General features: G+C 60.9%; 2 protein-coding genes across 9 annotated transcripts in view; one reads left to right on the plus strand and one right to left on the minus strand.

Moving 5' to 3' along the window:
- Window positions 1-14,857, plus strand: part of TSC2 (TSC complex subunit 2) — a 37,468-nt gene extending 22,611 nt beyond the window's left edge. Inside the window, exons 23-42 of one of the 7 annotated variants that reach the window (XM_032607027.1) lie at window positions 595-688; window positions 907-1,009; window positions 1,273-1,367; window positions 2,511-2,639; window positions 4,073-4,237; window positions 4,387-4,539; window positions 4,678-4,790; window positions 5,337-5,552; window positions 6,894-7,097; window positions 7,803-7,871; window positions 9,114-9,244; window positions 10,201-10,700; window positions 10,965-11,040; window positions 11,305-11,391; window positions 12,319-12,505; window positions 12,710-12,849; window positions 13,939-14,017; window positions 14,087-14,178; window positions 14,268-14,366; window positions 14,515-14,857. In XM_032607027.1, the coding sequence (XP_032462918.1) occupies window positions 595-688; window positions 907-1,009; window positions 1,273-1,367; window positions 2,511-2,639; window positions 4,073-4,237; window positions 4,387-4,539; window positions 4,678-4,790; window positions 5,337-5,552; window positions 6,894-7,097; window positions 7,803-7,871; window positions 9,114-9,244; window positions 10,201-10,700; window positions 10,965-11,040; window positions 11,305-11,391; window positions 12,319-12,505; window positions 12,710-12,849; window positions 13,939-14,017; window positions 14,087-14,178; window positions 14,268-14,366; window positions 14,515-14,685 (2,903 nt within the window). In that variant the 3' untranslated portion in view covers window positions 14,686-14,857. The remainder of the gene's footprint in view (window positions 1-594; window positions 689-906; window positions 1,010-1,272; window positions 1,368-2,510; window positions 2,640-4,072; window positions 4,238-4,386; window positions 4,540-4,677; window positions 4,791-5,336; window positions 5,553-6,893; window positions 7,098-7,802; window positions 7,872-9,113; window positions 9,245-10,200; window positions 10,701-10,964; window positions 11,041-11,304; window positions 11,392-12,318; window positions 12,506-12,709; window positions 12,850-13,938; window positions 14,018-14,086; window positions 14,179-14,267; window positions 14,367-14,514) is intronic. The other 6 variants (XM_032607028.1, XM_032607029.1, XM_032607030.1 and 3 more) reach the window with 6 other exon arrangements.
- A 48-nt stretch (window positions 14,858-14,905) lies between these two features.
- The window catches only part of PKD1 (polycystin 1, transient receptor potential channel interacting), a 47,871-nt gene continuing 37,811 nt past the window's right edge, over window positions 14,906-24,965 (minus strand). The window contains exons 31-46 of one of the 2 annotated variants that reach the window (XM_032607025.1): window positions 23,885-24,001; window positions 23,754-23,803; window positions 23,359-23,543; window positions 23,175-23,268; window positions 20,175-20,287; window positions 19,891-20,093; window positions 19,621-19,815; window positions 19,068-19,207; window positions 18,592-18,704; window positions 18,187-18,334; window positions 17,936-18,061; window positions 17,494-17,668; window positions 17,125-17,415; window positions 16,917-17,051; window positions 16,537-16,842; window positions 14,906-16,441 (exon numbers count right to left, since the gene is read on the minus strand). In XM_032607025.1, the coding sequence (XP_032462916.1) occupies window positions 15,968-16,441; window positions 16,537-16,842; window positions 16,917-17,051; window positions 17,125-17,415; window positions 17,494-17,668; window positions 17,936-18,061; window positions 18,187-18,334; window positions 18,592-18,704; window positions 19,068-19,207; window positions 19,621-19,815; window positions 19,891-20,093; window positions 20,175-20,287; window positions 23,175-23,268; window positions 23,359-23,543; window positions 23,754-23,803; window positions 23,885-24,001 (2,865 nt within the window). In that variant the 3' untranslated portion in view covers window positions 14,906-15,967. The remainder of the gene's footprint in view (window positions 16,442-16,536; window positions 16,843-16,916; window positions 17,052-17,124; window positions 17,416-17,493; window positions 17,669-17,935; window positions 18,062-18,186; window positions 18,335-18,591; window positions 18,705-19,067; window positions 19,208-19,620; window positions 19,816-19,890; window positions 20,094-20,174; window positions 20,288-23,174; window positions 23,269-23,358; window positions 23,544-23,753; window positions 23,804-23,884; window positions 24,002-24,965) is intronic. The other variant, XM_032607026.1, reaches the window with a different exon arrangement.

Below are 24,965 nucleotides of genomic sequence, written 5' to 3' on the forward strand. Positions count from 1 at the left end.
CTTGGTCCCTACTCGGCCTGGCTCTTAGAGCCTCCTCTCTGTCCCCACTCAGCACACATTACAACTTGGAGGGGCTCTACACATTACAACTTGGAGGGGCTCTACTCACCCCTCAGGTTGTGACGTCCAGGAGCTCGAGGTGCCCCACTCGCCCCTTCCCAGTACCTCATGCATGTCTGGCCCTCAGCAGGCCCTCAGTCACGTGGACAACAGGAGCAGGGCAGGGCTTTGTTTCTGTAAAGGGCCACGTGTGATATGCCTTGGCTGCCTGTTCTTTTTGCTTACAACTTTTTGAAAAGGTAGAAATCATTCTTAGCTCACAGGTCATAAAGTGAGGCCACTGGCTGGATTGAGCCTGGGGACCATAGTTTGCCAGCCCTTGGAGTAGAGAGCCGAGGCCCAGGGGCAGGGGAAGGTCCTGTTTGGGTGGGTTGTGACCTTCACTGCTTTGCCGCCTTCTTGGGTCGGAGTAGCTGCACTGGCTTTTTAGACACAGAGCACAAGACTCTAGCAACCCCTGCCCTGCTGTGGCCGTGGGCCCGTCTTTGCCAGGCCCGTCTGGGCTCCCTCACTGGCTGTCTCTTGGTGTTGCAGCTCTGGCCAGGCTACCTCAGCTCTACAGGAACTTTGCAGCAGAGCAGTACGCCAGTGTGTTTGCTATCTCCCTGCCGTATACCAACCCCTCCAAGTAAGTGCTGCCGTGTATCCCTGTGAGACCCTACCCCTCCTGGTTGTGGCCCAGGCCAGCTGGAGGCCTCTGCTTGCTGGAGGCCAGGCCTCTCGGAGTAGAAAGCCACACAGGCTCCCTGTGGCCATAGCACCTCTGATCTGCACCCCCAGCTCCTGGCTCATTTCCCTCGGGTGCCACGCTGGACCTCCAGCACTTCTCTTTTCTTCTTGTCGCAGGTTCAATCAGTACATTGTGTGCCTGGCCCATCACGTCATAGCCATGTGGTTCATTAGGTGCCGCCTGCCCTTCCGGAAAGATTTTGTTCCTTATATCACTAAGGTAAGCCAGCGGAGGCTGCGTCCCTTGTTGGGGCCGGGACCTGCTTTGCCGCTGGCTCACCATGGCTGGATCAGGGTGATGGGCAGGGGAGAGAGAGGTGGGGCGCCACTGGGACACAATTCTGCCACCCTTGTCCTGGGCCTGTAGCTCATCCCAGGCTCACAGTGCACCTGGGCTGGCAGGTGTGGAGGGAAGAAGCCTGTGGGTGCCTGGAGGGCCCAGTACCTTCTGGCCTGCGGCTCAGGTCTGCTCCACTCTGCCAGGGTCTGCGCTCCAACGTTCTCCTGTCTTTTGATGACACCCCCGAAAAGGACAGCTTTCGAGCACGGAGCACCAGTCTCAACGAGAGGCCCAAGAGGTGCGGGGCCTGTGTGGGCGGGCCTGGTGTCAGTGGGGCAGGGCAGGCCCGCAAGCTGTGGCCTGTGGCCAGCATGGTGCGTACGGGCTGGGGCTGAGGGCATGCCCTGCGCAGACCGTGCTGGGCTCCAAGGTGCCCTGGGGTTGTGAAGCAGGGCGGGGCCTGAGAAGGCTGCGAACGCCCCACACGTGGCTGGAGAGGCCAGCGCTGCTCCTCAGCATGCCGGTTGCTGTGGCGGTGTTGTGGAGCCTGCGTGCTGGGTTGTGGCCAATCCTGCCTGGGTGACAGGCGAGTACAGATTTGCTGAGTTGGAGACTGAGGTGCTAGTTCTAGGGCGTCAGGTTTTGGGACTGACTCCGCTGAACAAGCCCAGGGTTGCATCAGGGCAGGTGACTCCTGAGAAGCCAAACACCTGGCCTGGATGGGAGGATCCAGGGTCCACAGATGCCCAGCCTCGGGCCAGGGTGGCTTGTCCCCCGAGCTCTTGCCCAGCCCATTGCTAATGGGGGACATGCTCTTCTTCATCACAGCTGCTTTCGCCAAATCTGAGAAGAGCCGTGCTAGGCCTTGTGGTTTCGTTTGCATTTCATTTGAACAGCTGCCCCCCTTCCTGTCCCCCACCTTCCTGTCCAAGCTTTTTTGGCTCTCCCTAGGTGGGAATACGGCATTTTCCAGAATGACCACGTCAGTGTGACCTAAGTCAGGAGCTGTTCTCTCAAGGTCCTGGTGGCTGGGGGCCAGGGCCTTGAGCTAAGAACTGACCTCTTTTTGAGCTATGACCTTCGGGGCCTCAGCACCTGGTCCCGAGCGGGTGGGCGGGACGCCTGGTCAGCACAGCCTGGAACCTGCCGTGCGATGCGGTCCACACACATTTAGTTTGCACTAATGTTCTTTGTTTTGGTATCATGCGTGAAACCTTACTTTTTCTGTCATGTTTACAAGATGTATTTTCATGCATTTTTGTTTTCTGTTTCTTCCCCCTGCTAACTGGCCTCTGGCATGGTTTTTTGTTCATCTCACCCGTGGGCTCTCCATCCTGACCCTGTGGCCTGTGACCTTTCCTCCTCATCCCTCCAATGGCTTGTTTTCCCCTCCCGGGAGCTGGGCTCTCTGGGGCTTGGGCCTTCCTTCCTCACCTGGTAGTTTGAGGATAGCCAGACCCCCAAAACAAGGCTTGAATAACTCTCCACCCGTGAAAGAATTCAAGGAGAGCTCTGCAGCCGATGCCTTCCGGTGCCGCAGCATCAGTGTGTCTGAACATGTGGTCCGCAGGTAGTGGGCTTTGTTGGGTGGGGGGCTCAGACCCTGGAGCTTGGCCCGTGAAGTGGCGCTGCCAGGCGGGAGCACCCGGGTGGCGGTGCATGGGGCTGCTTGCATGACCTCATCTCCTGCCCACGCCCTCCCTGGCCAGAGCTGGAGGAGAGCCCAAGTGGCAGCCCTCAGGCCGCAGGGGCCCGTCCTGCCAAGCCCTGCCCTTGGGCCCGGGTAGCCTGGTAGAGAGGGGTGGAAAGGTTGCATTCTGTCACCAAGGCTCGTATGGGTGCGGGCTGGCTGCACAGCATACTCAGAGGCCGGCCTGGGAGCCTAAAGCAGGGTGACCACCATGAGATAGAGGGTGTCCAGTGGCAGTGCCCACAGGCCTGTCCCTGGTGGTCAGGGGCCTTTGCAAATGAAAGCAGTGCCCATGCAGGTCAGATGGGGACACACTCTCCAGGGTTTGGCTTTTCTTTCATATTCTCTTTAGTGGACTTTCTTCTTGAGCTTTTTTTCTAGAAAAGGTCTGTTTTCTGTTGTAGCTGAGAGGGAATGGGGGCTTTTGTGTAGGTCAGGGGGCTGGGGGCCAGCCTGCGAGAGGCCGGGCAGGGGAGGCCTGGCCTCTCCAGGGGTGCAGTCTCATCACTTCTCCTTGCTGTGTCCGGGTGCAGGTGTGGGCTCTGGCGGGGGGAGGGTTATTGCTTCGTGCCGACAGGCCAGGCTGCACTGTCTCCTCACCTGGAAGCTCCTTCAGGCCTCAGTGTCCCACACCTTGGAGACCCACCCGCTTGCTGACGCCTGACTGGGGCTCCAGCCTCAGGCTGGCTTCCACCAAGTGGGGTTTGACTTGGTGGGGAGCTGGGGTTGGGGAGTGGTCAGTGAGGCTCTCCTTTCAGCTCTTTTCCAACAAATTCTTTATCATGAGCAAAACTCGGCAAAGGGAGTATGAAATTTGTACAGAGTGAAACCTGCACAAGCCCCTTCTCCTGGTCACTGGGGCAGGGCCAGGGCGGCCCAAGTGTGTGGGTGAAGAGCCTCACACAAAGCCCAGACCCTTCCTGTCCTCCATGGGAGGTGGCCCTGTGGGCAGAATGCAATCTTTGTCTGTGTGTCCTGTGGTCTCCGTGTCTCTGCATGACTACACTGTTCTGCCACAAAGCCATCACCTGACTCTTCTGTGCTTCGGTGAGGGGACAGCCTGTCTCTCCCCATCTCCTAAGCCTCTGCTCCGATGAGCGGGCCTGGGTCTCTCCCATGAGCCCCTGTCTGCCCACCCCCTGGGATGATGTGTCCACTCGGTTTGCCAAGCTGTGGCTCGACTGGCCACACGCCCTGGCGGGTCTTTCTGAGTGCAGCCCTCTCAGCACCTGCATGCCTTGAGCTTTGGCCCCGGTGGTAGATGGCTCGGCCCCCACCTGGCACCCTGACCTCGCCGTGACTCCTCCCTCCAGCAGGATCCAGACATCTCTCACGAGCGCCAGCTTGGGGTCTGCAGATGAGAACTCAATGGCCCAGGCTGACGACAACTTGAAAACTCTCCACCTGGAGCTCACAGAGACGTGTCTGGACATGATGGCCAGATACGTGTTCTCCAACTTCACGGCGGTCCCCAAGAGGTGCAAGTCGGGCTCCAGGACTGGGGCAGGGCCGGAGGGCAGGGCCTAGCTTTTCTTCTATGACTGCACTTGGTCAAAGGGGCAGCAGGAGAGGCACATGGGACTCCTTCCTGCGGGTGAGGTATTGACCAACAGTCCTATGCTTTCAGGTCCCCCGTGGGAGAGTTCCTCCTGGCAGGTGGCAGGACCAAAACCTGGCTGGTTGGGAACAAGCTTGTCACCGTGACAACGAGCGTGGGGACTGGGACCCGGTCTCTGCTGGGCCTGGACTCAGGAGAGCTGCAGGGGGGCCCAGAGTTGAGGTGACCACCTTTCTGCCCCTGCCTGCCTGGCCTTGATGGTGGCTGTCCTGAGCCCAGGCCTGCATGAGACAGTGTCATGCTGGCCTGGAGCCCCTGGAATACCTTGGTTACGCTCTGTGGTGACCCTTCTGTCCTCAGCTCTGACCCCAGTGTGCACGTGAGACAGACAAAGGAGGCACCAGCCAAGCTGGAGTCCCAGGCTGGGCAACAGGTGTGCCGTGGAGCCCGGGACCGGGTCCGCTCCATGTCTGGTGAGCCTCTGCCCACCCTGCCCCCTCCTGGGTGCCTCTGCGAGTCCCTGTGCTCAAGAAGGTCCTGGGAGCTGAGGATCAAGGTGGCTGGCTTTATTTAAGCCTGCTCCAATTTCTGAATAACTAGAGTGCTGTCTGTGAGCCCTTGTCACGGGGTTGGGGCGTGGGGGGGACATGACCTTATGTGCAGCTGTGGCACGAGGCCTACTTGCTGCTGGGGGCCTGTTCTCGTGGTCAGTGTTTCTTATGAGCCCTCAGCAGTCCTGGCCCTCAGCCCAGCTCACCCCTTGAGCTTTTTACTCTGCTGTAGCTGAAATGAGCCATGGTCTGACTATGGGACAGGTGATGGGGGCCCTTCCTGCTGCCCTGGGTCCACCAGGGCCGACACTGACACTGGAAGAGGGCCATGCCTGGGGATGGCCGAGCTGCCTCTGGGCACTAGCTCAGGGCTTGGCCAGCCCAGGCCCCAGGTGGAGCAGCCAGGCCTTGCCAGTGGCTTTTCCACTGGGTGGTGGTGGTCACCAGCCCTCCTGCTCTCCTCCTCAGGGGGCCATGGCCTTCGAGTCGGTGCCTTGGATGCTCCAGCCTCCCACTTTCCTGGCAGCCCCGCTTCCCCGGGCTCACAGACTGCTCCAGCCAGCAAGCCCGAGAAAGCCTCAGCCAGCACCCAGCTACCGGCACAGAAGGAGAAGACAAACCTGGCGGCTTACGTCCCCCTGCTGACCCAGGGCTGGGCGGAGATCTTGGTCCGGAGACCCACAGGTACCCCAGGGGTGGACCTGCGCTCAGCTGTCCTGGGCCGCTATCAGCCCATAGTGTGGGACAGTTACATAAAGACTCTGGACACACAGGAGCCAGTGGCAGGCAGACTGGGCCACGGGAGCAATTTGGAGGTGACTTTTGAGCCGAGTCCTCAGAGAGGAACAGTGAGGGGAGGTCCCATGGCTAAGTGAGGAGAGGGTCTGTCCTGGTCTGCTCAGGCTGCCATAACGAAGCACCACAGACTGGACAGCTTAAACAACAGAATTTATTTCCTCCCAGCCCTGGAACCTGGAAGTGCAAGGTTAGGTTGTCGGCAAGGCTTGTTTCTCCTATGGCCTCTCTCCTTGGCTTTTAGACGGCCGTCTCCTCACTGCATCCTCACGCGGTTGTCCCTCTGTGTCTTAATCTTGTTTTAAGGACACCAGTCAGAATGGATTAGGGTCCATCTGTGCGGTCTTATTTTACCTTAATCACCGCTTTAAAGAGCCTGTTTCCAAACGCAGTCGTTTTCTGAGGTCCCAGAGGTTAGGGCTCCAACACGTGAATTTGGGGGGACACAACTCAGTCCACGACAGGGCCATTTCAGCCAAGGCCCAGAGCCTGGGAGGAATCTCAGGTGCAGTGTGGGGCCAGTGGTGACCGAGTGGTGAGGAGAGGGGTGGGGTGCTGGCCCCATGGAGGCCTTGCGTGCTGGGCCGTGGGGCCCTGGGGGTCGGGGCAGGGAGAGGCTCCTCGTGTGTGTTAGCCCAGTCCTCCTGGTTCCTGTGAGGGAATGGCCGTGGGGGAGGCAGGAAACCAGGTGGGCTGGGAGGAGGTGGACTGAGGTCAGATGAGATGCTGGGACGTGAGGCTGCTCAGTGAGGAAGGTCAAGTCCAAGCGTGGTCCTCTGGGCCTGGAGGGGAGAGTGGACAGAGCCCAGAAGCCTCTCTAAGCCCCACCCAGAACCCCCCTTTGGGGAGGAGTCTGCTGCGCTGAGTTGCCTTGGCTGCTCCCCCTCTGGCCCTGAGCCTGGCTGAGCCTGTCCTGAGTGTGGGAACTGCCGTGGGGCAGCAGGTGCTGTGAGCTAAGGGCCCCTCGTGCTTGTCACTGAGGCTAGTGACCACTGGTGGCTGCCCTGACCTCAGGGCCGGGGCAGGGGGACTGGGGGTGGGAGCGTCAGGGCAAGGCCAGGGGCGTGCCTTGCCTGGTCTCCCCACCATTACTCCCTGGTGGAGCACAAGGCATGTTCCCTAAAGGCCGGCGTGGCTGGGGCTGCCTGGGGAGGTCCGGGAGGGGATGGCTGTTCGGATGCGCTGGGCCCGAGCCCTGAGCCCTGTGGGGTGCTGGCTGCCCCTCTGCAGGGAACACCAGCTGGCTGATGAGCCTGGAGAACCCACTCAGTCCCTTCTCCTCGGACATCAACAACACCCCTCTGCAGGAGCTGTCCAATGCCCTAATGGCTGCTGAACGCTTCAAGGAGCGTCGCGACACGGCCCTGTACAAGTCGCTGTCGGTGCCGGCGGCCGGCTCAGCCAAGCCCCCCCCACCCCCACGCTCTAACACAGGTGAGCGCTGGCCTCTCGCCCACGTGGTGTGCCCTGTCTGATGGCAGATGCACCTGGGGTGGGGTCCTGAGCCTTGGTGCTGCCAGCCTCAGGCATTGGGAGAAGGCTGGCCATGGGGGGATGCCCATCTCCAGAGAGCGGGGACTGCTCCTGCAGGGGCGACCTTCTTCTTTGGAGGCGTGGTACCATGAATCGGTGGGCTCAAGGCCCTGCTCAGCTGGCCCTACTCATGGGGTGGACACGGGCAGGGCCAAGCGAGGCCTTGGTTCTGCACCCTCCTCGGGGTGCCTGGTGCCAAGGGTTCCAGGAGGCTGCCACACTTCTGCTTGGGTTTGGGTTTGGGTTTGGGTTTGGATGCGCCGAGCACACCTGAGCCTGCCTGCGCCTGCCTGCGCTCTCATGGCCCTGCCCAGCTGGGCCCATGCTGTCCTTCAACCCCCGGCCTTCCCTGTGGCCAGATGACACTTAGAGGCTGAGGACCTCTACTCACGAGAAGGAGGGGATGCACTCCCGCCAGATGTCCTCTCAAGCAGCTTGGAGAGCTGGGACCTGTGTGTGCCACACCCGCCCCTCCAGCCGATCGCTGGCCCTCCCCTCTCTCTCCAGGCTCTGGGTCTGTGCAGGACTAGTGGTGCCTGTGTTCTCTGCTCGACCTGTACGTAGTCTCTCCTTCTGCTGACTGGCCGCTCACGGTTTCCCTTGCAGTGGCCTCTTTCTCCTCCCTGTACCAGTCCAGTTGCCAAGGAAAGCTGCATAGGAGCATTTCCTGGGCAGGTATTCGTGCGTCTCTTTAAGGAAAGCGGTGTTTGCTGCAGAGCACCACTCTGCCCCCTAGATGCTGACTCATCGTCCCTCATCCGCTCACCCCTCCATGATGGCACCTCAGCCTCTCGTCGCCCTCTGGGTGCAGGGCCCTGACTCGCATGAGGACATTGGTGCCGAATGCATTTGCTTTGCCAGCGGGAACCCCCACTGTCTCGCGCTTTCATGGCTGAGCTCTGTTCCTGAGCCAGACAGGCCCTCCTAGCCCCTTCAGGCCTGAGGAGGTGACCTCGGGCAACTGAACCCCAGAGGCCGACGGAGGATAGCTCTTGGGGTGCGAGCCTGGCTCCTGGCCTTGGCCGAGCTGCCCCTGCCCTGGCCTCTGGTGCTCTGACTGGCTTTGTGAACCCACAAATTGGGACGTGTCTACCTTTCACAGTAGGCTGGCCGAGGGCCTTGCAGACTGGCTTCTGGCCCGTGGCTCCCAGGCCCCGGCGGGGAGGGTGTGGCCTGCTCGGGGCTCCAGCCGCCCGGGCCCTACTGCATGGGCAGGAGCCAGCTAGGAGCGTGCAGAGGCAGAGGGGCTCTTATGGGCAGCTAATGGACTGCGCGTGTGTGGGGCTGCGTGCGGGCGGCGCTAACTCGGTTGCTTCTTCTCACCCCCCTCGCCCTGGCGCTGGCACAGGAAATGCGGCTTGGGGGCGTCATGCTCTCTCCTAAGTGCGCCCGGCTCGGAGTCGGCCTGGACTCGGAAGGCGAGCCTCCACTCTCCAGAATGGCTCCCGAGCCTGTGTTCCCACACAGGGACTTTCCTGCTGCAGTCTTTCGACCTGGGCCAAGCAGGGAGGAGCTCTGGCTTCTCCCCAGTTCCTGAGGGCTGGTGTAGGCATGCCCTCCTCCTGAGCCGAGGCCCCGTCTCAGGCAGGGCGGGGGAGGCGGGGCAGGCTTCCTCGTGGGAGTCCGGCCTGCCCTTGCCCACTTGCCTTGCTGAAGGAGCAGAGGTGGCTTCTGTGGACACTGGGGTGGATGGGTGGGGACTAGAGGAGCCAGATGTTCTCTCATCCTGACCCCTGGGAGTCCATGTGGGAGACACCCTGTGTCAGGGCTCATACCCAGGGTGCTCAAGAGTGCCCTCCTCCAGCTGGCTCGATGGGAGGGGGTGCCCTCTCGTGGGGGAAAAGCTGGTACCCCTGAGGCCATGTGAGCTCCTGGCGGCCGGGCTGGCACCCAGCAGCACCGTGTGTGTCTTTCCAGACTCTGCGGTAGTTCTGGAGGAGGGAAGTCCAGGCGAGGCTAGTTTGCCAGTGGAGCCCCCCGAACTGGAAGACTTTGAGGCAACCCTAGGCACAGACGGGCGCTATCGGCACGCTGAAGCTTTCAGCAGGGTGAGTGTAGCTGGGGACCAGAGCCGGCCTGAGGGTCCCTGTTGGTGCTGCCATCTGGACCTCCATGGCCAGGCAGGCCTCTAGACCTCAAGCCCAGCTACTGAGGGGAGGCGGGGTCGGGTGGGAGGCGGGGGCTGAGGCAGGGGCTGAGTCAGGGGCTGAGTCAGGGGTGGGGGCAGGTGCGGGACCTCCACCTTAAGCTTTGTGGCACATCACTGATTTGCTCTGAACTCTAGAAAGTTGTTCCACTGTTCCGCCCACCCCATCCCCTTGCCTTTTCTTATCTAAAAAAACGGCTAGATATTCTACCAAGTCCCTGCTGTAAGACAGTGTGGGGTTTTCCAGTGGTCTACCCAGGGATATAGCTTCTCATTGCTGGTATCCTTTCGTCTGTGAGGTTCTTGTCTCCTCTGCTGAGCGTGGGGCACAGGGAGGTGCTTTCAGCGGATGGGGGGGACCATCAGTTCAGTGCTGGACAGCTCCATGGCCCTGGGCTGGAGGATGGGTGGGGCCTTGTTGCCTCCAGGTGGGGTCAGTGGTGCCTCTTTTTTTTTTTTTTTAAGTATATTGAATTTTCATTGTCTTTTTTTTTTTTAATTTATTTTTGGCTGTGTTGGGTCTTCGTTGCTGTGCATGTGTTTTTCTCTAGTTGCAGTGAGCGGGGGCTACTCTTAGTCGAGGTGTGTGGGCTTCTCGATGTGGTAGCTTCTCTTGCTGTGGAGCACAGGCTCTAGGCGCGTGGGCTTCAGTAGTTGTGGCTCGCGGGCTCTAGAGCACAGGCTCAGTAGCTGTGGCGCGTGGGCTTAGTTGCTTCGCGGCATGTGGGATCTTCCCAGACCAGGGCTCGAACCTGTGTCCCCTGCATTAGCAGGAAGATTCTTAGCTACTGTGCCACTAGGGAAGTCCCCTCAGTCGTGCCTCTTGATGAAGATTTTCTTTGGATATACTCTTTGCAGTCATCTTCGACCTCCAGCCAGGAGGAGAAGTCATTCCACGCCGAGGAGTTGGCTGCTGGGGGGATCCCCATCGAGCGGGCCATCTCCTCTGAGGGCTCCCGGCCCTCTGTGGAGCTCGCCTTCCAGCCCTCGCAGCCCCTGAGCAAGTCAAGCTCATCACCTGAACTACAGACCCTGCAGGACATCCTTGGGGACCCTGGGGACAAGGCTGATGTCAGCCGGCTGAGCCCTGAGGCCAAGGCCCGGTCACAGTCAGGGATCCTGGACAGGGAAGGTGCTGCCTGGTCAGCCCCAGGCGAAGAGAGCCAGGGCCAGGGTCCCACCCAGCCTGAGGGTCCCTTGCCTTCCAGCTGTCCCCGCTCCCCCAGTGGGCTGCGGCCTCGAGGCTACACTATCTCTGATTCAGCCCCGTCACGCAGGGGCAAGAGGGTGGAGAGGGACGCCTTCAAGAGCAGAGCTGGGACCTCCAATACCGAGAAGGTGCCAGGTATCAACCCTAGGTGAGCCTCGCCCTCCTGGTGGGAGTGCCCAGATGTTCCCTGTGGGGACGTGGTGCCTGAGGGGCCCAGGACAGAGCAGGCTGGGGTACAGGTCTGCACATCCTCTGCCCCGTGGGTGGTCGGAGCCACAGGAGAGGGTAGCTCCTTGGGTGATGAGGCTCGGGCCCTGCTGCTCTCCACATGGGCTGTGACCGTATTGGCTGAGACCCTGGACCTGGGCTTGTAGCTCCAAGCCCAGCCCCTATCATCTCTCTTCCCCTGCAGCTTTGTGTTCCTGCAGCTCTACCACTCACCTTTCTTCGGTGATGAGTCCAACAAGCCAATCCTTTTACCCAATGAGGTAGGCGGGCCCTCTCTCCCCTCAGGGTCCCCTTGGAGCCTGGCTGGGGGTGCACAGTGGGATGGTGCCCCAGGGCTGGGCAGTGGGGGCTATAGCCCAGGCTCGTGGAGGGCTACGGCCTCAGGTCCCCATGGCAGCCTGCGGTAACCTGCCTGCGTGAGGAGAGGCCTCTCCTGGACAGGCATTGGGCTGGGGCTTGCTGGGCAGGGCTGGTGGTAGGGGACAGCCTCTGCCCTGGGCTCAGGCAGGGCTCTGTGGCTACAGTCTTTTGAGCGGTCAGTGCAGCTCCTTGACCAGATCCCTTCGTATGACACACACAAGATCGCCGTCCTGTACGTGGGAGAAGGCCAGGTGAGGCTGCCAGGCTGGCAGGGGCCAGCCTGCATGCTGGGCAGAGCTGGGCGTCCACCCCACCGGGGTGGGGGGGTCTGGGCCCTTGTCCTCTGCAGAGCTTGGTCACTGCAGGGCCGCTGGAGTGTCGGGTGCCCATTGAGCTCCGTGCCAGGGATCCAGGAGTGAGAGTGATAGGTAGTGTGTGAGCACGTGGTGCATGGAGTGGCGAGGACTGAGGAGGAGGCGGAGGTGGCGGGTCCAGGGAGCCTGCGCAGGTGTGAGCGGCACGCTTTTCATGTCGCTGATCCGAGGGAGGTGACATGGAGTGCAGACGTGGAAGAAGTCGAGGGAGGTGAGCGCACATGCAGGTGGGGGCGGCATAGTGCGCTCCTGGGCCAGCGCAGAGGGGAGGGGTGCCGGGCGGGGTGGGGGCGGTGGGGGCGGGAAGTAGTGGGGCTGTGGTGGGAACTCAGCACCCAGTGAGATGGGAGGGCCTCAGGTGGTTCCAAGCGAAGGGTTCAAGTTGACTCGACCTGAGTCTCAAAAGCACCCTCCGGCTGAGGCTGAGAACTGGCAGAGGTGCGGCAGTGGGTGGAGTGAGAGGCAGGTTGGGGGAGCAGGGACAGAGGGGTGCCGAGGGCTCTGGGTGTGTTCTGAAGCTGAGCTGGCCCAGTTTAGTGACAAGCTAGTTACGAGAGAGTGGGGGAGCGGGGTGACACACCTGGGCAACGACGGGAATGAAGCTGCCTCACCCTGAATGAAGCTTCTTCGCCAAGTCGGGTCGATGGCAGAAGTGGGGCTGTCTGCCCAGCCACACCAGTCACTCCTCCTCTGGGTCCCCAGCAGCAACAAGCCCTTGGGGTCCTGAGAGCCAGGGAGGGGCAGCATGCGGCTGGGGGGTGGCCTGGGAGCAGGTGCCACCGTGCCCCGCTTGTCTCCCTGCAGAGCAACAGTGAGCTCGCCATCCTGTCCAATGAGCATGGCTCCTATAGGTACACAGAGTTCCTGACGGGGCTGGGCAAGCTCATTGAGCTCAAGGACTGCCAGCCGGACAAGGTGTACCTGGGCGGCCTGGACGTGTGCGGCGAGGACGGCCAGTTCACCTACTGCTGGCATGACGACATCATGCAAGGTGTGTGCCCTCCCCCGCCCGCTCCTCCCGGCTCCTGCAAGCCCTCAGGAGCCTCCGGAGAAACGTAGCCCTCCTCTCAGGGGCACTGAGGGCTGCACCCACTGCCACCTGTCCTCGCCCCCAGCCTCAGCCTGAGGAGCCCTCACTGGCACCCTGCCTGGGTTGGCGCCACCCCGCTTAGCTCCGCTCCACCCCACCCTGCAGCCGTCTTCCACATCGCCACCCTGATGCCCACCAAGGACATGGACAAGCACCGCTGTGACAAGAAGCGCCACCTGGGCAACGACTTCGTGTCCATTGTCTACAACGACTCTGGCGAGGACTTCAAGCTCGGCACCATCAAAGTGAGCAAGGGGCCCAAAGGGCAGGTGGGCGTGGATCTGGGCCCCAGGCCCCCAGGCTGGAAGCCGGATCTCTCTGGGGAAGTACCCCCTGTTCTGTGTTGAGCAGAGATAGCGAGCTTCGCTGGGTGAGCGTTGGTGACATCACGACCCGCTTGTGTAACCCCCTGAGGTGGCGGGCCCCCACCTGGGCCGTGTCCTCTTCTGTGATGAGGACACCCGTTGGTTTCCTCTTGGAGCCATGCACTGCTGTGGGTTTTGTGCGACTGTGCTTGGCGGGTGCATGGCAGGTGGTGGGTACGCAGTGTTTGCTTGTAACAACCCTGAGCCCTGTCTCCCAGTCCGTCCCTCATGTCGTCGCTCAGTGGTTGGGCTGGGCCTGGTATCACCCGCTTTCCTAGAGGAAGTCGCTGGGGCTCGAGGTCCCGTGGGGAGGAGGCGGGCTCAGTGCAGGTGGCTCGTCACAGGGTGGCCATGTGTGGATGAGCTGCAAGGCCGAGTGGGCAGGTGCCTGGCACAGCCCAGGGTCTGAGGTGCCCGTGCTCAGGGGCATTGGGATTTATTCTGAGTGCATTGAGCAGCCTTGGAGGAGGTCACTGAACACAGACCCCCTGGGGTTTGGGGTAGAGGCAGGAGTGTCTGGGGAGGCCGAAGTGGGCCTCCTGCATTGTAGAACTGTTGGCGGGGGGGGGAGGATGACCACACACACACACGGAAACCTCGGAGGGGCCTGAGGTGTGGATGCTCCGTGTGCCATCCTGGGCGGCCCAGGAACTTGCAGAGCTCCACATGCTGCTTTCAGCCAACAGTGAGGCAGGTGTTTGCTGGGCAGCACAGAAGCCCTGGGCAGTGTGGAGGCATTGGGAGCTGTGTGACCGTTTGGCTTATGCAGGCTGTATGTGAGGCAGTAGAAGGGTGACAGGGTGGTGGCCCCCAGGCCAGGTGAGGAGTAAGTGTGGGTGTGCAGGTGGCAGCTACATGTGCTGAGTTAGCGAGCATCTAACCAACGAGCCAGCTGCCCTCCTGGGCTAAGTGTGGGGTGGCAGAAAGTGGCCCTTGGTGCTGGGGTGACCCCTGCTCTTGTCCGGGCAGGGCCAGTTCAACTTTGTCCACGTGATCATCACCCCCCTGGATTATGAGTGCAACCTGGTGTCGCTGCAGTGCAGGAAAGGTGAGGCACGGGGCCAGGTGGGGAGGCACCCGGGGCTCTGAGCCCCACATGAGTGCTGTGTCTCCCCAGACATGGAGGGCCTCGTGGATACCAGCGTGGCCAAGATCGTGTCCGACCGAAACCTGCCCTTCGTGGCCCGTCAGATGGCCCTGCACGCAAATGTGAGCAGAGGTGGCCCCCGGGAGGTGGGTGGGACAGGCCCACAGGTGCCACCTGTGCAGGGCTCACTGTTCTGCCCTCCCCGCCCCAGATGGCCTCGCAGGTGCACCACAGCCGCTCCAACCCCACTGACACCTATCCCTCCAAGTGGATTGCCAGGCTCCGCCACATCAAGCGGCTCCGCCACCGGGTAGGGAGGTTGGGCCGTGGGCATGCTGGGCATTGGGGGTGGGGGCGCTCCCTCAGAGACGTGATGGCTGACTGGGGGTGCTGGTATCCAGCCTGGGGAGCATGGGTCGCCCCTTCTGGACTTGCTGCCGAAGCTCCCTGTCCCTCAGATCCGTGAGGAAGCCCACTACTCAAATGCCAGCCTGCCCCTGATGCAGACTCACCCTCCTGGCCACGCCAAGGCCCCCACGCAGGCCCCAGCTGAGTCCACGCCCACCTACGAGACAGGCCAGCGGAAGCGCCTCGTCTCCTCCGTGGATGACTTCACTGAGTTTGTGTGAGGCTGCACGGGGGCTGGTGCCTGGTCCTGTTGGGGCTTCTCTGAGATGCTGAGCACGTGCCTGGGCTCCCCCAGCTGTCACCTGAGCAGCCATGCTGCCGGACTCTCCCTGCCCCCATGAGGCACACTGGGTGGTATTTATTTGTGCAAATAAAGTGCTGGTGTGGCCCAGACCTGTGTGCTTGGACACAGACACCGGAGTGGACACAGACACTGGAACGGTCAGTCAACTCATTTATTTGACTTCGTGTGTTGGGTGGGGTGGGATCGAGGCTGTAGCTTTGGCCATGCCCACTGGAGTGGGGAGGGGGCCTGTCAGGCTGCTGTTGGGGCCTTGCCCTCAGGAAAGCCTCACATGTGCACTGTCATGCTCACCTCCCCTGGCCCGGGAGCCAGCCCCCGGGGAGAGATCTTTCCCCCTACCCACCCTAGGGCCCCGTGCCATGCACTGGTGCTGCCCCTCGCCCAGACCCACCAGCAGGCCTGGGCAGGGGAGGAGAATAAGGCCATGGTGGTGACAAGAAGGGCCCGGGGTGGTTGCACCCCTCCAACCGTCCTCTCTGCCCAGCACCTGCCCAAGTCCAGACTTGGAGCCAAGAAATGGCTGTTGCTTCCCTAGCCGTGTGGGCAGGTGTCTGGGGAGGGAGGCCAGCTCTGCAGTCCCAGCTCCCCCTTAAGGTGGGTGACAGTGGGCACAGGCTCTTTCAGCCACCAGGCCCCTTGGCCCCATTGAAAAATAAAAGCGACGTACAAAAATATATACATTTTAACCCCACATAAATTACTGACAGACAATAGACACACAGCGGCAGCTGGAGGTGAATGCACTCAGCAGGGGGACAGAGGAGGTAATAATTTAGGGGGGGAGGATGACAGGAAGTGCAGGTTCCATCCCCCATAGCCTGGATCCTTAGCAAGGGGGAGATGTCTGCCCAGGAGGTGGGGCCGGGCACAGCCCGCTGTACCTGAGGACTTGGGAAATAAATTAGCATCTCAGAGGCCGGGCACTCAGTCCAATACTGTTGTGTCCTCCCACAGGGAACTGGGGAGGGGACCCTGGGTCCTAGCTGGCCACGCGGCCTCTTTAAAGTGCTGAAGCCCACAGAGAGACACAAGTGCTGCCTGCTCTCTGGGGGACCTGCGTGCAGCTGTTCTGCCTGGCCTGAAACCTCGAGGGTGGCAGAAGGTAATAATACTGAGCGGTGTCTGCTCTGGCTCTGAGGGGCCAGAGTGAAGCCACAGGCCCACCCCAGAGAAGAGGCATGAGCCCAGATCCCCTGGGACTAAGTGCTGCTGGGGTGGATCTTGTTCTTGGCCCGCAGGGATGCCCTGCTGGGGCCTATAGCCAAGCCAACGCCTCCACTGACCCGGACAAGGCAGCTGGGCAGGACTGGCCTCAGGCCTGGGGAGGGGCTAGGGGGAGGTGAGGCTGTGGGCCCGCTGCTCCTGCGGCCATGCAGGCTCTGCAGCCGCTGCTCCAGCTGGTAGACATCCTCCGTGGCCTGGTTGAGTCGGTCAAACTGGGTGAGTAGGGCCTCAAACACGGCTTGGAGACGGGAGGGCTCAGGTTCGGGCTCCCCTCGGGGCCCTAGCCGGCCCAAGCCCACACTCAGCCCATCCAGCTGGCTGGAGGAGGTGGAGGGGTGGGAGGCGTCGGAGCCTCCGCTGGGTGGGGGCACATCCGGAGAAGACTTGGAGCCCCTGGATGAGCGGGAGGGCAGGGGCTCCATCCCTTCAAAGCGGACTTTGTGGCGGAACTGGGGGCGGCACAGGGGCTCGGTCAGTCCGGCTGCACCCTGGGCTCAGCTGGGCCCAGGGTGCGTCCCTCTCCCCCCCACTGGGCCGTACCCACCTCCTTGACTTTGCTGAAGCCCATCCAGAGGCGCAGCCGGCGCAAGAACAGTTCCACCATCTCGTAGTCCTGCGGCTCCCAAGCTGGGCGGTACAGCTCCCCACGCAGAGCATGGTACCGCCACCGCAGGAGGACTGCCCCCAGCCTCAGGGCACCCCACAGCCGCAGGGCCCAGAGCCCCGTGCATAGCACAGGGGACAGGCGCCAGGACTCCGCAGGGCACAGGGCAGGACCCCCAGCCTCGGGACACAGCACCAGGAGGGCCCGGGCAGCGCTCCGAAGTGAGTCCACGCAGGAGGAGACCAACTGTGGGGAAGGTGGCATGAGTGAGGCGCGGCCTGGGCTAAGCCACCCTCTCCGATGGCCCCACCGGTACCTACCAGGACAGCCAGTTGCGCGTAGGCCACGGCGAGCACCACCAGGCCTAAGGCCGCCCCCACGAGCTCTGGCAGGGCCCGGCACAGCGTCTTGCCGAAAACCGACCACTGGCGCACAAAGCGCAGCTGCTGGGCAGCCTGTGGACAGAGGGCGTCAGCCGACCGACCCCGCCAACGCCGGCTCGCCCCGGCACACCGGCCCAACACTCACCTTGACCAAAAGCAAGAAGAGCAGCGAGGCGGTCAGGCCGCGGGCCACGGCGCTCAGCTGTGCCACCTGCTCGAAGCTGGTAAAGCGGCGCGGGCGGCCGCGCAGGAAGCGGGTCCACTGGCGGTCAGCGGCGCCCAGCTGGGCCAGGCGCACCAGTGCTGCGGCCGCAGTCAGCGCCACCAGCAGCCACCGCGCCCAGGTCCCAGGCCGCGTGGCGCGCGCACGCCCCTCCCTGCGCCAGGCGCGCACCTCAGCCGCGGAGAAGTACACAGCGAACAGCAGCAGGCTCACCTATGGGGGCGGGGCAGGGGAGGGGTCAGGACAGGGGCGGGGGCATCTGGGCCGGGGCGGGGCCGGGGCGGGGCCTACCGAGGTGAGCAGCGGCAGCGAGAGGCCGGCGCTAAGGCGCCGCAGCGCGAACGGGCGGACGCTGAGCGCCGCTACGGCGTGTCCGGCCGCCGGGAACTCCAGGCGCAGCGTGACGGCGGCGTGCAGCCCCACCGCCGGGCTGTAGTGCGTGAGCTCCACGAACACTGCACGGCTCCTGCGCGGAGGGCCCGGAGTCAGACGGGGTGGGAAGGAAGGGGACGCGCCAGGAAAAGCCGAGGCGCTCGCAGAAGAAGCTTGGGGGCAGGTGTTGGGAGGGTGAGGCGTGCACTGGGGAGGCCGCGAGGCTGCAGGCGGGCTCGCTGGGCTCCTTCAGGGGATGATAAGAAGCAGCGAAGCTGGGCGCAGGAGTGAGCCAGCCCGCAGGTGTGACCGACGTGCACAGTGGGCGGGGTTCGGGAGGAGCTGAGGGAAGGGCGCCCACCTGTTGTCGATCCAGTTGTGCAGCTGCAGGAAGCCCAGCTGCGCGCGGCTCTCTTCCAGGCTGGGCCCCAGCTCCTGCACGTAGCCCCCGCTGTCATACACGGCGCAGGAGCCCCAGTACCAGACGCTGCCAGGGAGGAGGACAGTGTCTGAGCCGGCGCCATGCAGAACGTGGGAGTGGGCTGGAACGAGGGGCTCCTCTGGGGAATTCCCCCTGCCCCCTGGGCACCCTGACCTGCCCTCCGTGCTCACCCCAGCAGGTCTGGCGCCGAGTAGGCCCACATCTCAGAGCCGTTGTGGGCAGCACTCCCCCAGCCAATGCCGTAGTCGCTGGTGCTGAAGCCCCCTGAGGCTGCTAAGCACGTAGGGGCCCCTGAGCCAGGCGGGTCCGGGCAGAGCGCTGAAAGCAGAGGGCTGGGGAATGAGCCCGGCCAAACCAGGAGCATTGACTGTTCACCAGCCTCCTAGGCTGAGCTCTATGGGATCTCACCGAACCCTCCCAGCAACCCAGAAGATAGATGTCACTGTCTCACCTACACATCGAGAAACTGAGGCAGGGAGGTCACCCAGCTAAGGGAGTTGGAACCAGACCCTGGCCAAAGGCTTCTCTTTGGAAAAAAGGATGGGTAAATGGCAGGGTGCCCCACCCCAGCTCACCTTCCTGTAGCCGCACCTGCCGCAGTCGTGGGGGCCCCAGCTCTGGTCTGGACGGGTTCCCGTGGATGTAGGGGAGCAGCACGTGGGACATCCACGGCCAGAACTCATCAGACCTGACCATACCAGACAGAGTCACATGCTCCATCCTTCAGCTTCTAGGGCCCACCAGAGGTCAGAGGCCCAGACAGCATTGCTACTGTAGCCCCGGCCCAGCCAGGGGGAGGCGGCCAGTGCTACCCCAGGGGACGAGGCACAACCTGGTTCCTCAGCCAGGGTGTTGAGCAGTGTCTGTGGTCTCTACCCATTGTCAGCAACACCCACTCCAGTTCTGACAACCAAAAATGTATTGAGGTGCTTCCCAATATCCCCTAGGGGCTGGGTTGGACCAAGGGCGGGATCAAGGTGGACCCTGGTCAGCATCAGCACCACCCTGGCCAAAAAGATAGACCTGTGCCTGCATATCGGGGCGTCCATACCGGGTGATGGCCAGGAAGGCCTGGCTGTCCAGCTCCTGCTTGATGGCGCTCTGCAGGCGGTAGGCATGGTTGTGGCACGAGGTGTCCCCATAGTTGGCCAGCAGTGTCACCAGCAGGAAGAACATGTATACCAGAAGGCCCTGGGGGGCAGGGATGACCCAGAGTCAGCTGAATCCTGCCTGCCCCCACCCCACCCGTGACAGAGCAGGGCTTCCAGACGCTGGGCAGCAAAGTGCCCACAGCCAGGGGGCCTTGTGCTGAGAGCCAGGCCTGGGGGCAGACGTGGTCCGTGAAGGCCAAGGAGCCGCACCAGGGCCCAGTGAGGCCAGGAAGGAGCAGGCATTTGAGTTGGGCAGGAGGATGGGCCAGGAGGTGATGGGAGGGAGTTGGGGCGGGGGCTGCAGAGCCCTACACCACCTGCTAAAGGGCCTTTGGTGGTCAGAAAGAGGGTACAGGTGAGACTTTTGAGAAAGGCAGGATCTCCTGGAAGATGCTGCCCTGGCCAGGAGGCCAGAGAGGGAGGGCAGGCGCTGGCTGCGTGGCCTGAGCTCACCCTCAGCATCCTGTGCAGCCTCTTGACCTTTCGGGCTTCCTCCTTTGCCAGGAAGAGCGCAAAGCCATGGGGCGGCCGCACGCGGGGCACACGCTCGCTCACGGGCGTCACGGCCGGGCTTTCCACCAGCGTATCATCCTCATCAGGGTGCAGCCGCTTGGCCACCAGTGAGAAATACAGAGCTTCCAGCAGGACCTGGACCAGGGCTAGCATCAGAGGGGCCCGTGGGTGCCAGAGGCTGGCAGCCTGGCCCCCCTGCATCCCACTTACCTTGAGTGGCTCCCAGCAGAGGAACGAAGCCAGGAAGCTGGAGCTGCTTGAGAGGAGCCACATGACAGACACGCTGGGGGGGAAGCCAGCGCCGACCCACCCTGACACCCCCACGGCCACGGCCACCAGGAGCAGGCTAAGCCCGTGGGCCAGGGGCGCACACCAGGCCGGCAGCAGTCGTTTCCGCAGACCCTCCACCAGCCCTGGGGAGGCAGACACAGACAGGTCACCAGCAGCGCAGAGGAAGGGGTGGGGAGGGCCAACCTAGGGATTCAGGAGCGCACCTGTCCTGGACAGCTCTGCCGGCTGGGGCTGCTCCCACGTCAGGCTTGGGCTGGGCAGCCCCCTCTCCCCTGGCAGCATCAGCGTCTGATTCCTCTCACCAGGGGCACTGCACCTGAGGCACAGGCAGAGGGGAGCAGCCAGCACTCACCTGTTGGCCCACACGCCACCCAAGGCGCGGCCAGCCCACCTCTCTGGGCCCATGCATTCCCTTCTCCTGGTCCATGGAGAGAGAGGACACTGCCCCAAGCCAGGTGGAGATGGTGCTGAAGGCCAGAACACCACTGGTCACTCTGGGGAGGGGCCAGGTCACCTTGTCCGGGACCCGGTCCTCACCTCACATCACTGTGACCTGTTGCCCCTCCGTCCTGCCACCACTCCAGCAGCCATCGCCCCCACAGTGCCACCATCCGGCCTCCAGCCTGGTCCCCCAGCCTGATCTCTGTGCCAGCAAACCAGGCCTCCCTGCACGCGAAACCCAAGACCGGCTTCTGGACAAGGAAACGTACATGTGTCTTTCACATGCCGAGCTGCCTGTCTCTCCCGGCGCCACCCGACCTGACCTTCCGGGCTCCAGAGCTGCTACAGAGAGAGGGCAGCTACAGGAGCCAGAGCAGAGAGGAGAGAAGGGGGAGAAAGAAAGAGGGAAGCAAGATGGTGACAGCCATGAACTGGGGACAAAGTGCACACACTTAGCAGCGGGTCTGCACCGCTGTGCCCTGAAGAGAATGGGCCTCCAGACACGCCTGCCGCTGAGTGGCGGCAAACCTTTCTGGTTTTGTGCGTCTCCCAGGGAATAAAAGGCATTATGGCTTCTGGAGGTGGGACAGCACAGAGAGAACAGACATGAATATACAGGACACACTTTTCTCTTGAAATGGATTTTTCTGATTATAAAAGTAGCATAAACTATTTGTAGAAAATAGATTTCCATCATGCAAAGAACAGTAGTGTTAATAGTTATTTCTAGTCCTTTTTCTCTATGTGTGTTTACATTTTACACGCAGATAGAAACAAGTCGTATCGGGATCAGTGGTTCAGCTAGAATACATAGAGTTTGACATTTGACTCTAAGCTGCAGGAGAGCAAAGGCTATGTCTGATTGGGTTCACTGATTCCTTCGGTCACAACCAGCATGACGTCCCCTATCTAGATGCCAGGCCCTGCTCTACGCACTGAGAGACGAGCACAGTCCATGTGCATGTCATGTGCACGTGCTGGTGAGGGAAGCAGACAGAAAGCATAGGTGAAGCAGGGGAGGACACGGAGACAGGCCTGTTTCTGCCCTGCACGAGCACGCGCCCACATTCCCGTGCCTTTTACATTATTTACACAGGGCAGGAAGGAAGGCTCTGATCAGGAAGTATCTGAGAGGAGACCTGAAGGAAGTAGAAGGTGAGGCTCCTGTCTTGGGAAGAACCTTCCAGGCAGAGGGAGCAGCTAATATAAAAGATGAGGACAGAAGAGCAACGGAAGCCACAGCCAAAGGAAGTGGGTGACGGAGGTGGCAAGAGAGGGACAGGGAGGGGGTGGGTGGGGCCAGATCAGGTGTGGTTGGGGGAGCATTGTGAGAACTGTGCCCAGTTGCAGCAGGTCACCTGCGGGATGGCCCCAGTGATGCTTTCCTCCTAACCAAGAGAATACTGTGGAAATGATTGTGTGTGAATAAGGGGCTGGGCCACAAAGGGACACTATGGCTTCCACCTTGTTCTCCTGGACCACTCACTTTGGTCGCCATGTTGTGAGGATGCTCGAGCAGCCTAGTGCTGAGGTCCAGATGGCAAAGAGCTGAGGCCTCCCACCAACAGCCCATACCAATGTGCCCCCCTCCCCACCCCAGGAGGGCAGTGGCAGGGTCTGCTGCAGGGAGAAGGAAGGTGAGCTGTAAGGAAGGAACAGGACTCTGCTGAGTCAGCCCTGGAATGGTCCAGGCAGAGGATGATGTTTGGATGGTAGGTGCAAGGGCAGGTGGAGAGAAGGTCAGATTCCGAATCTGGAAAGTAGCAGACAGAATCTGTTAAAGGCTCGTGTGAGAAAGTACTTGAAAAGAGAGGAGTCAAGAATGAATCCAAGAATTTTGTCTTGGTCAGTCCAAGAGTGCATCTGCCCTTTCCTGAGACATCTCATGTTGCTGTGCGAGTCTGTGCTGCCCTGGACACTCATGTGGAGAAGTTGCTTACTGGCAGGTGGATGTCTGGACCTGGGTGTCAGGGAGGGCTCTGGGCTGAAGATGGTGGGGTGGTCAGCTGCTAATTACTACCAGGGCTTCCTCATAGCATAGGTTTCCAAACTGATTGGCAATTCCTTCATTAAAATTCTATCATGGCATTGTTATCTGTCTTCGTTAAACAAATTGAGAAGCTTTACCTTTTTCTCTGTGTTCTGGGAAAGTTTGTATATCTCAGTAATTTTTGGTTGCTTGAAAATTAGAATAGTTAGAAGGAATGGAAATACGGATATTAAAATAGGTACAGATGAGAAAAGAGGTATGAGGTAATTCTATGTGAATCTTTGTTATTAAATTGGAAACCAGCCAAGAAGTTGAGACATTCTTAAAAACATAAAACTGAAGGGAATTCCCTGGCGGTCCAGTGGTTAGGACTCGGCACTTTCACTGCCAGGGCCCAGGTTCAATCCCTGGTCAGAGAACGAAACCCCACCGTGCGGCCAAAAAAAAAGAAAAGAAAAACCATGAAATTGAAATAGTGTCGAAAGGAAAAACATTAGCTATTTATACGACCCCGCATCATGGCAGGTTCTGCCATCTTCACACTGGTGGCCTTTTGTTACTCAAACATCCCTCCCTCCTGCCACCCTAAAGGGAACACTGGCTAGGCCCTGGTGACCCCACGAGGTCTTTCAACAGATGAGGGACTCTGAGGCCTAACAACTTCGCCCCAGCCCCACACTGGCTGGACAGCACGAGTGCAGGCCCAGACAGGGAGCAGGGTTACTTGGCTGGGCTCCCTGCTGCCCCCCACCCCCAGGAGCTGGGCACTCACAGGCCAGCGAGCAGGTCTGTTTCTCCTTGAGTGTCCTGGGTGGGGGCCAGGCTGCCAGCCCCTTCAGCCAGGATCTGCCGGATCAGGTCTTCATCTGCAGGGAGCAAAATGTGTCAGCCCTGGAGCCTTCCCTCCTCCTGGGGGGAGCTGGGGGACACCACCCTCCCCACCCCTGCTCACCCACCTGAAGCTGAGAAGTATTTGGCAGGTGAGGAGGGGCTGACCAGGGAGAGACTGTCATCCTCTGGGCCCAGCGTGCGGCCCATCCGGCCCCGGGCCAGCCGCTGCAAGGTGCTGCCCATGACGGACGGGTCACTCAGCAAGTCTGGCCAACTGAGGGTGCCTTCGCTGGATGGCCAGCACACCAGGCTGCAGGCGACAGGTCAGCAAGGGGAGCCCGGAGGACGCGTCTGCACACATACCCAACCCAAGTCCCGTCACACATGGACATGAGGTGCTGCTGAGCAAACATTCCCGGGACAGCCCCACGACACACGGACGAGGACACGTGACGCGGCACATGCGAGGCGCAGCTGACCTACAGGAGAAATGGCTCACATTTCCTCTAGAGACCCCCACCTTTTAGAATCCTCCACAAATAAGTCATGTTTCATTTGTCCAGCAAAGGCCTGTTGAGAAGCACAGAGGAAACCTGATTCCAGGCTGCCCAGAACACGACCCCATCCGGGCAGGCCCTGGGGAGCCCGCACCTCAGCGCCGAGTCCTGGGAAGGCAAGTACGGAGCTGTCCAGCACAGATGAGTCCAGGCAGCTGTCCATGTCCAGCGCCTGCGGCCCTGCTGGTGTGGGGCTCGGGCCCCCGGCCACCTGCAGGAGAGGCAGGCAGTCAGTGGGAGGCAGCTTGGGCCCCTGCTGTGGGGAGGCATGCTCGCTCCTGGCAGGCAGAGTCTAGAGCAGTGCTCTCCTGGAGAATGTTCTAGATGCACACATTCTACACCTACACTGTCCATCACAGGAACTACTTGCCACATGCCAATACAGAACACCTGAAGTGTGGCTGGTGTAATGGAGAAGCTGAAGTTTTAATTTTATCTAATTTTAATCAACTTAAATATAAACAGCCAGGGACTTCCCTGGTGGCACAGTGGTTAAGAATCTGCCTGCCAATGCAGGGGACACAGGTTCGATCCCTGGTCCGGGAAGATCCCACATGCCGCAGAGCAACTAAGCCCATGTGCCACAACTACTGAGCCTGTGCTCTAGAGCCCGTGAGCCACAACTACTAAGCCCGTGTGCCACAACTACTGAAGCTTGTGTGCCTAGAGCCCATGCTCCGCAACAAGAGAAGCCACTGCAATGAGAAGCCCATGGACCAAAACGAAGAGTAGCCCCCACTCGCCGCAACTAGAGAAAGCCTGCACGCAGCAATGAAGACCCAACGCAGCCAAAAAAAAATATATATATATATATATATGTATATGTAAAAATATATACACACACACACACACACATATATATAAAAACAGCCACATACGGGAAATTCCCTGGCAGTCTACTGGTTAGGACTCCGTGCTTCCACTGCAGAGGGCGTGGGTTCGATCCCTATTCGGGGAACTAAGATCCTGCATGCCCCATGGCATGGCCAAAAATTTAAAAAAAAACAAAAAAAAAACCCTGCCCCCCCAAAAAAACACAGCCACATACAGCTAAGGATGTCCATTCTGGGTTCCTGGGGGAAATGCCACTTGTCATGGTGTATGACCCTTTCTTATGAGACATGGGCATCAGCCAGTTCCCCAGCCAGTCCTGTTTGCTTCAGTGGTGTCAGCAG

This window comes from Phocoena sinus, chromosome 15 (assembly GCF_008692025.1).
Source record: "Phocoena sinus isolate mPhoSin1 chromosome 15, mPhoSin1.pri, whole genome shotgun sequence".
Classification (NCBI taxonomy): Eukaryota; Metazoa; Chordata; class Mammalia; order Artiodactyla; family Phocoenidae; genus Phocoena; species Phocoena sinus.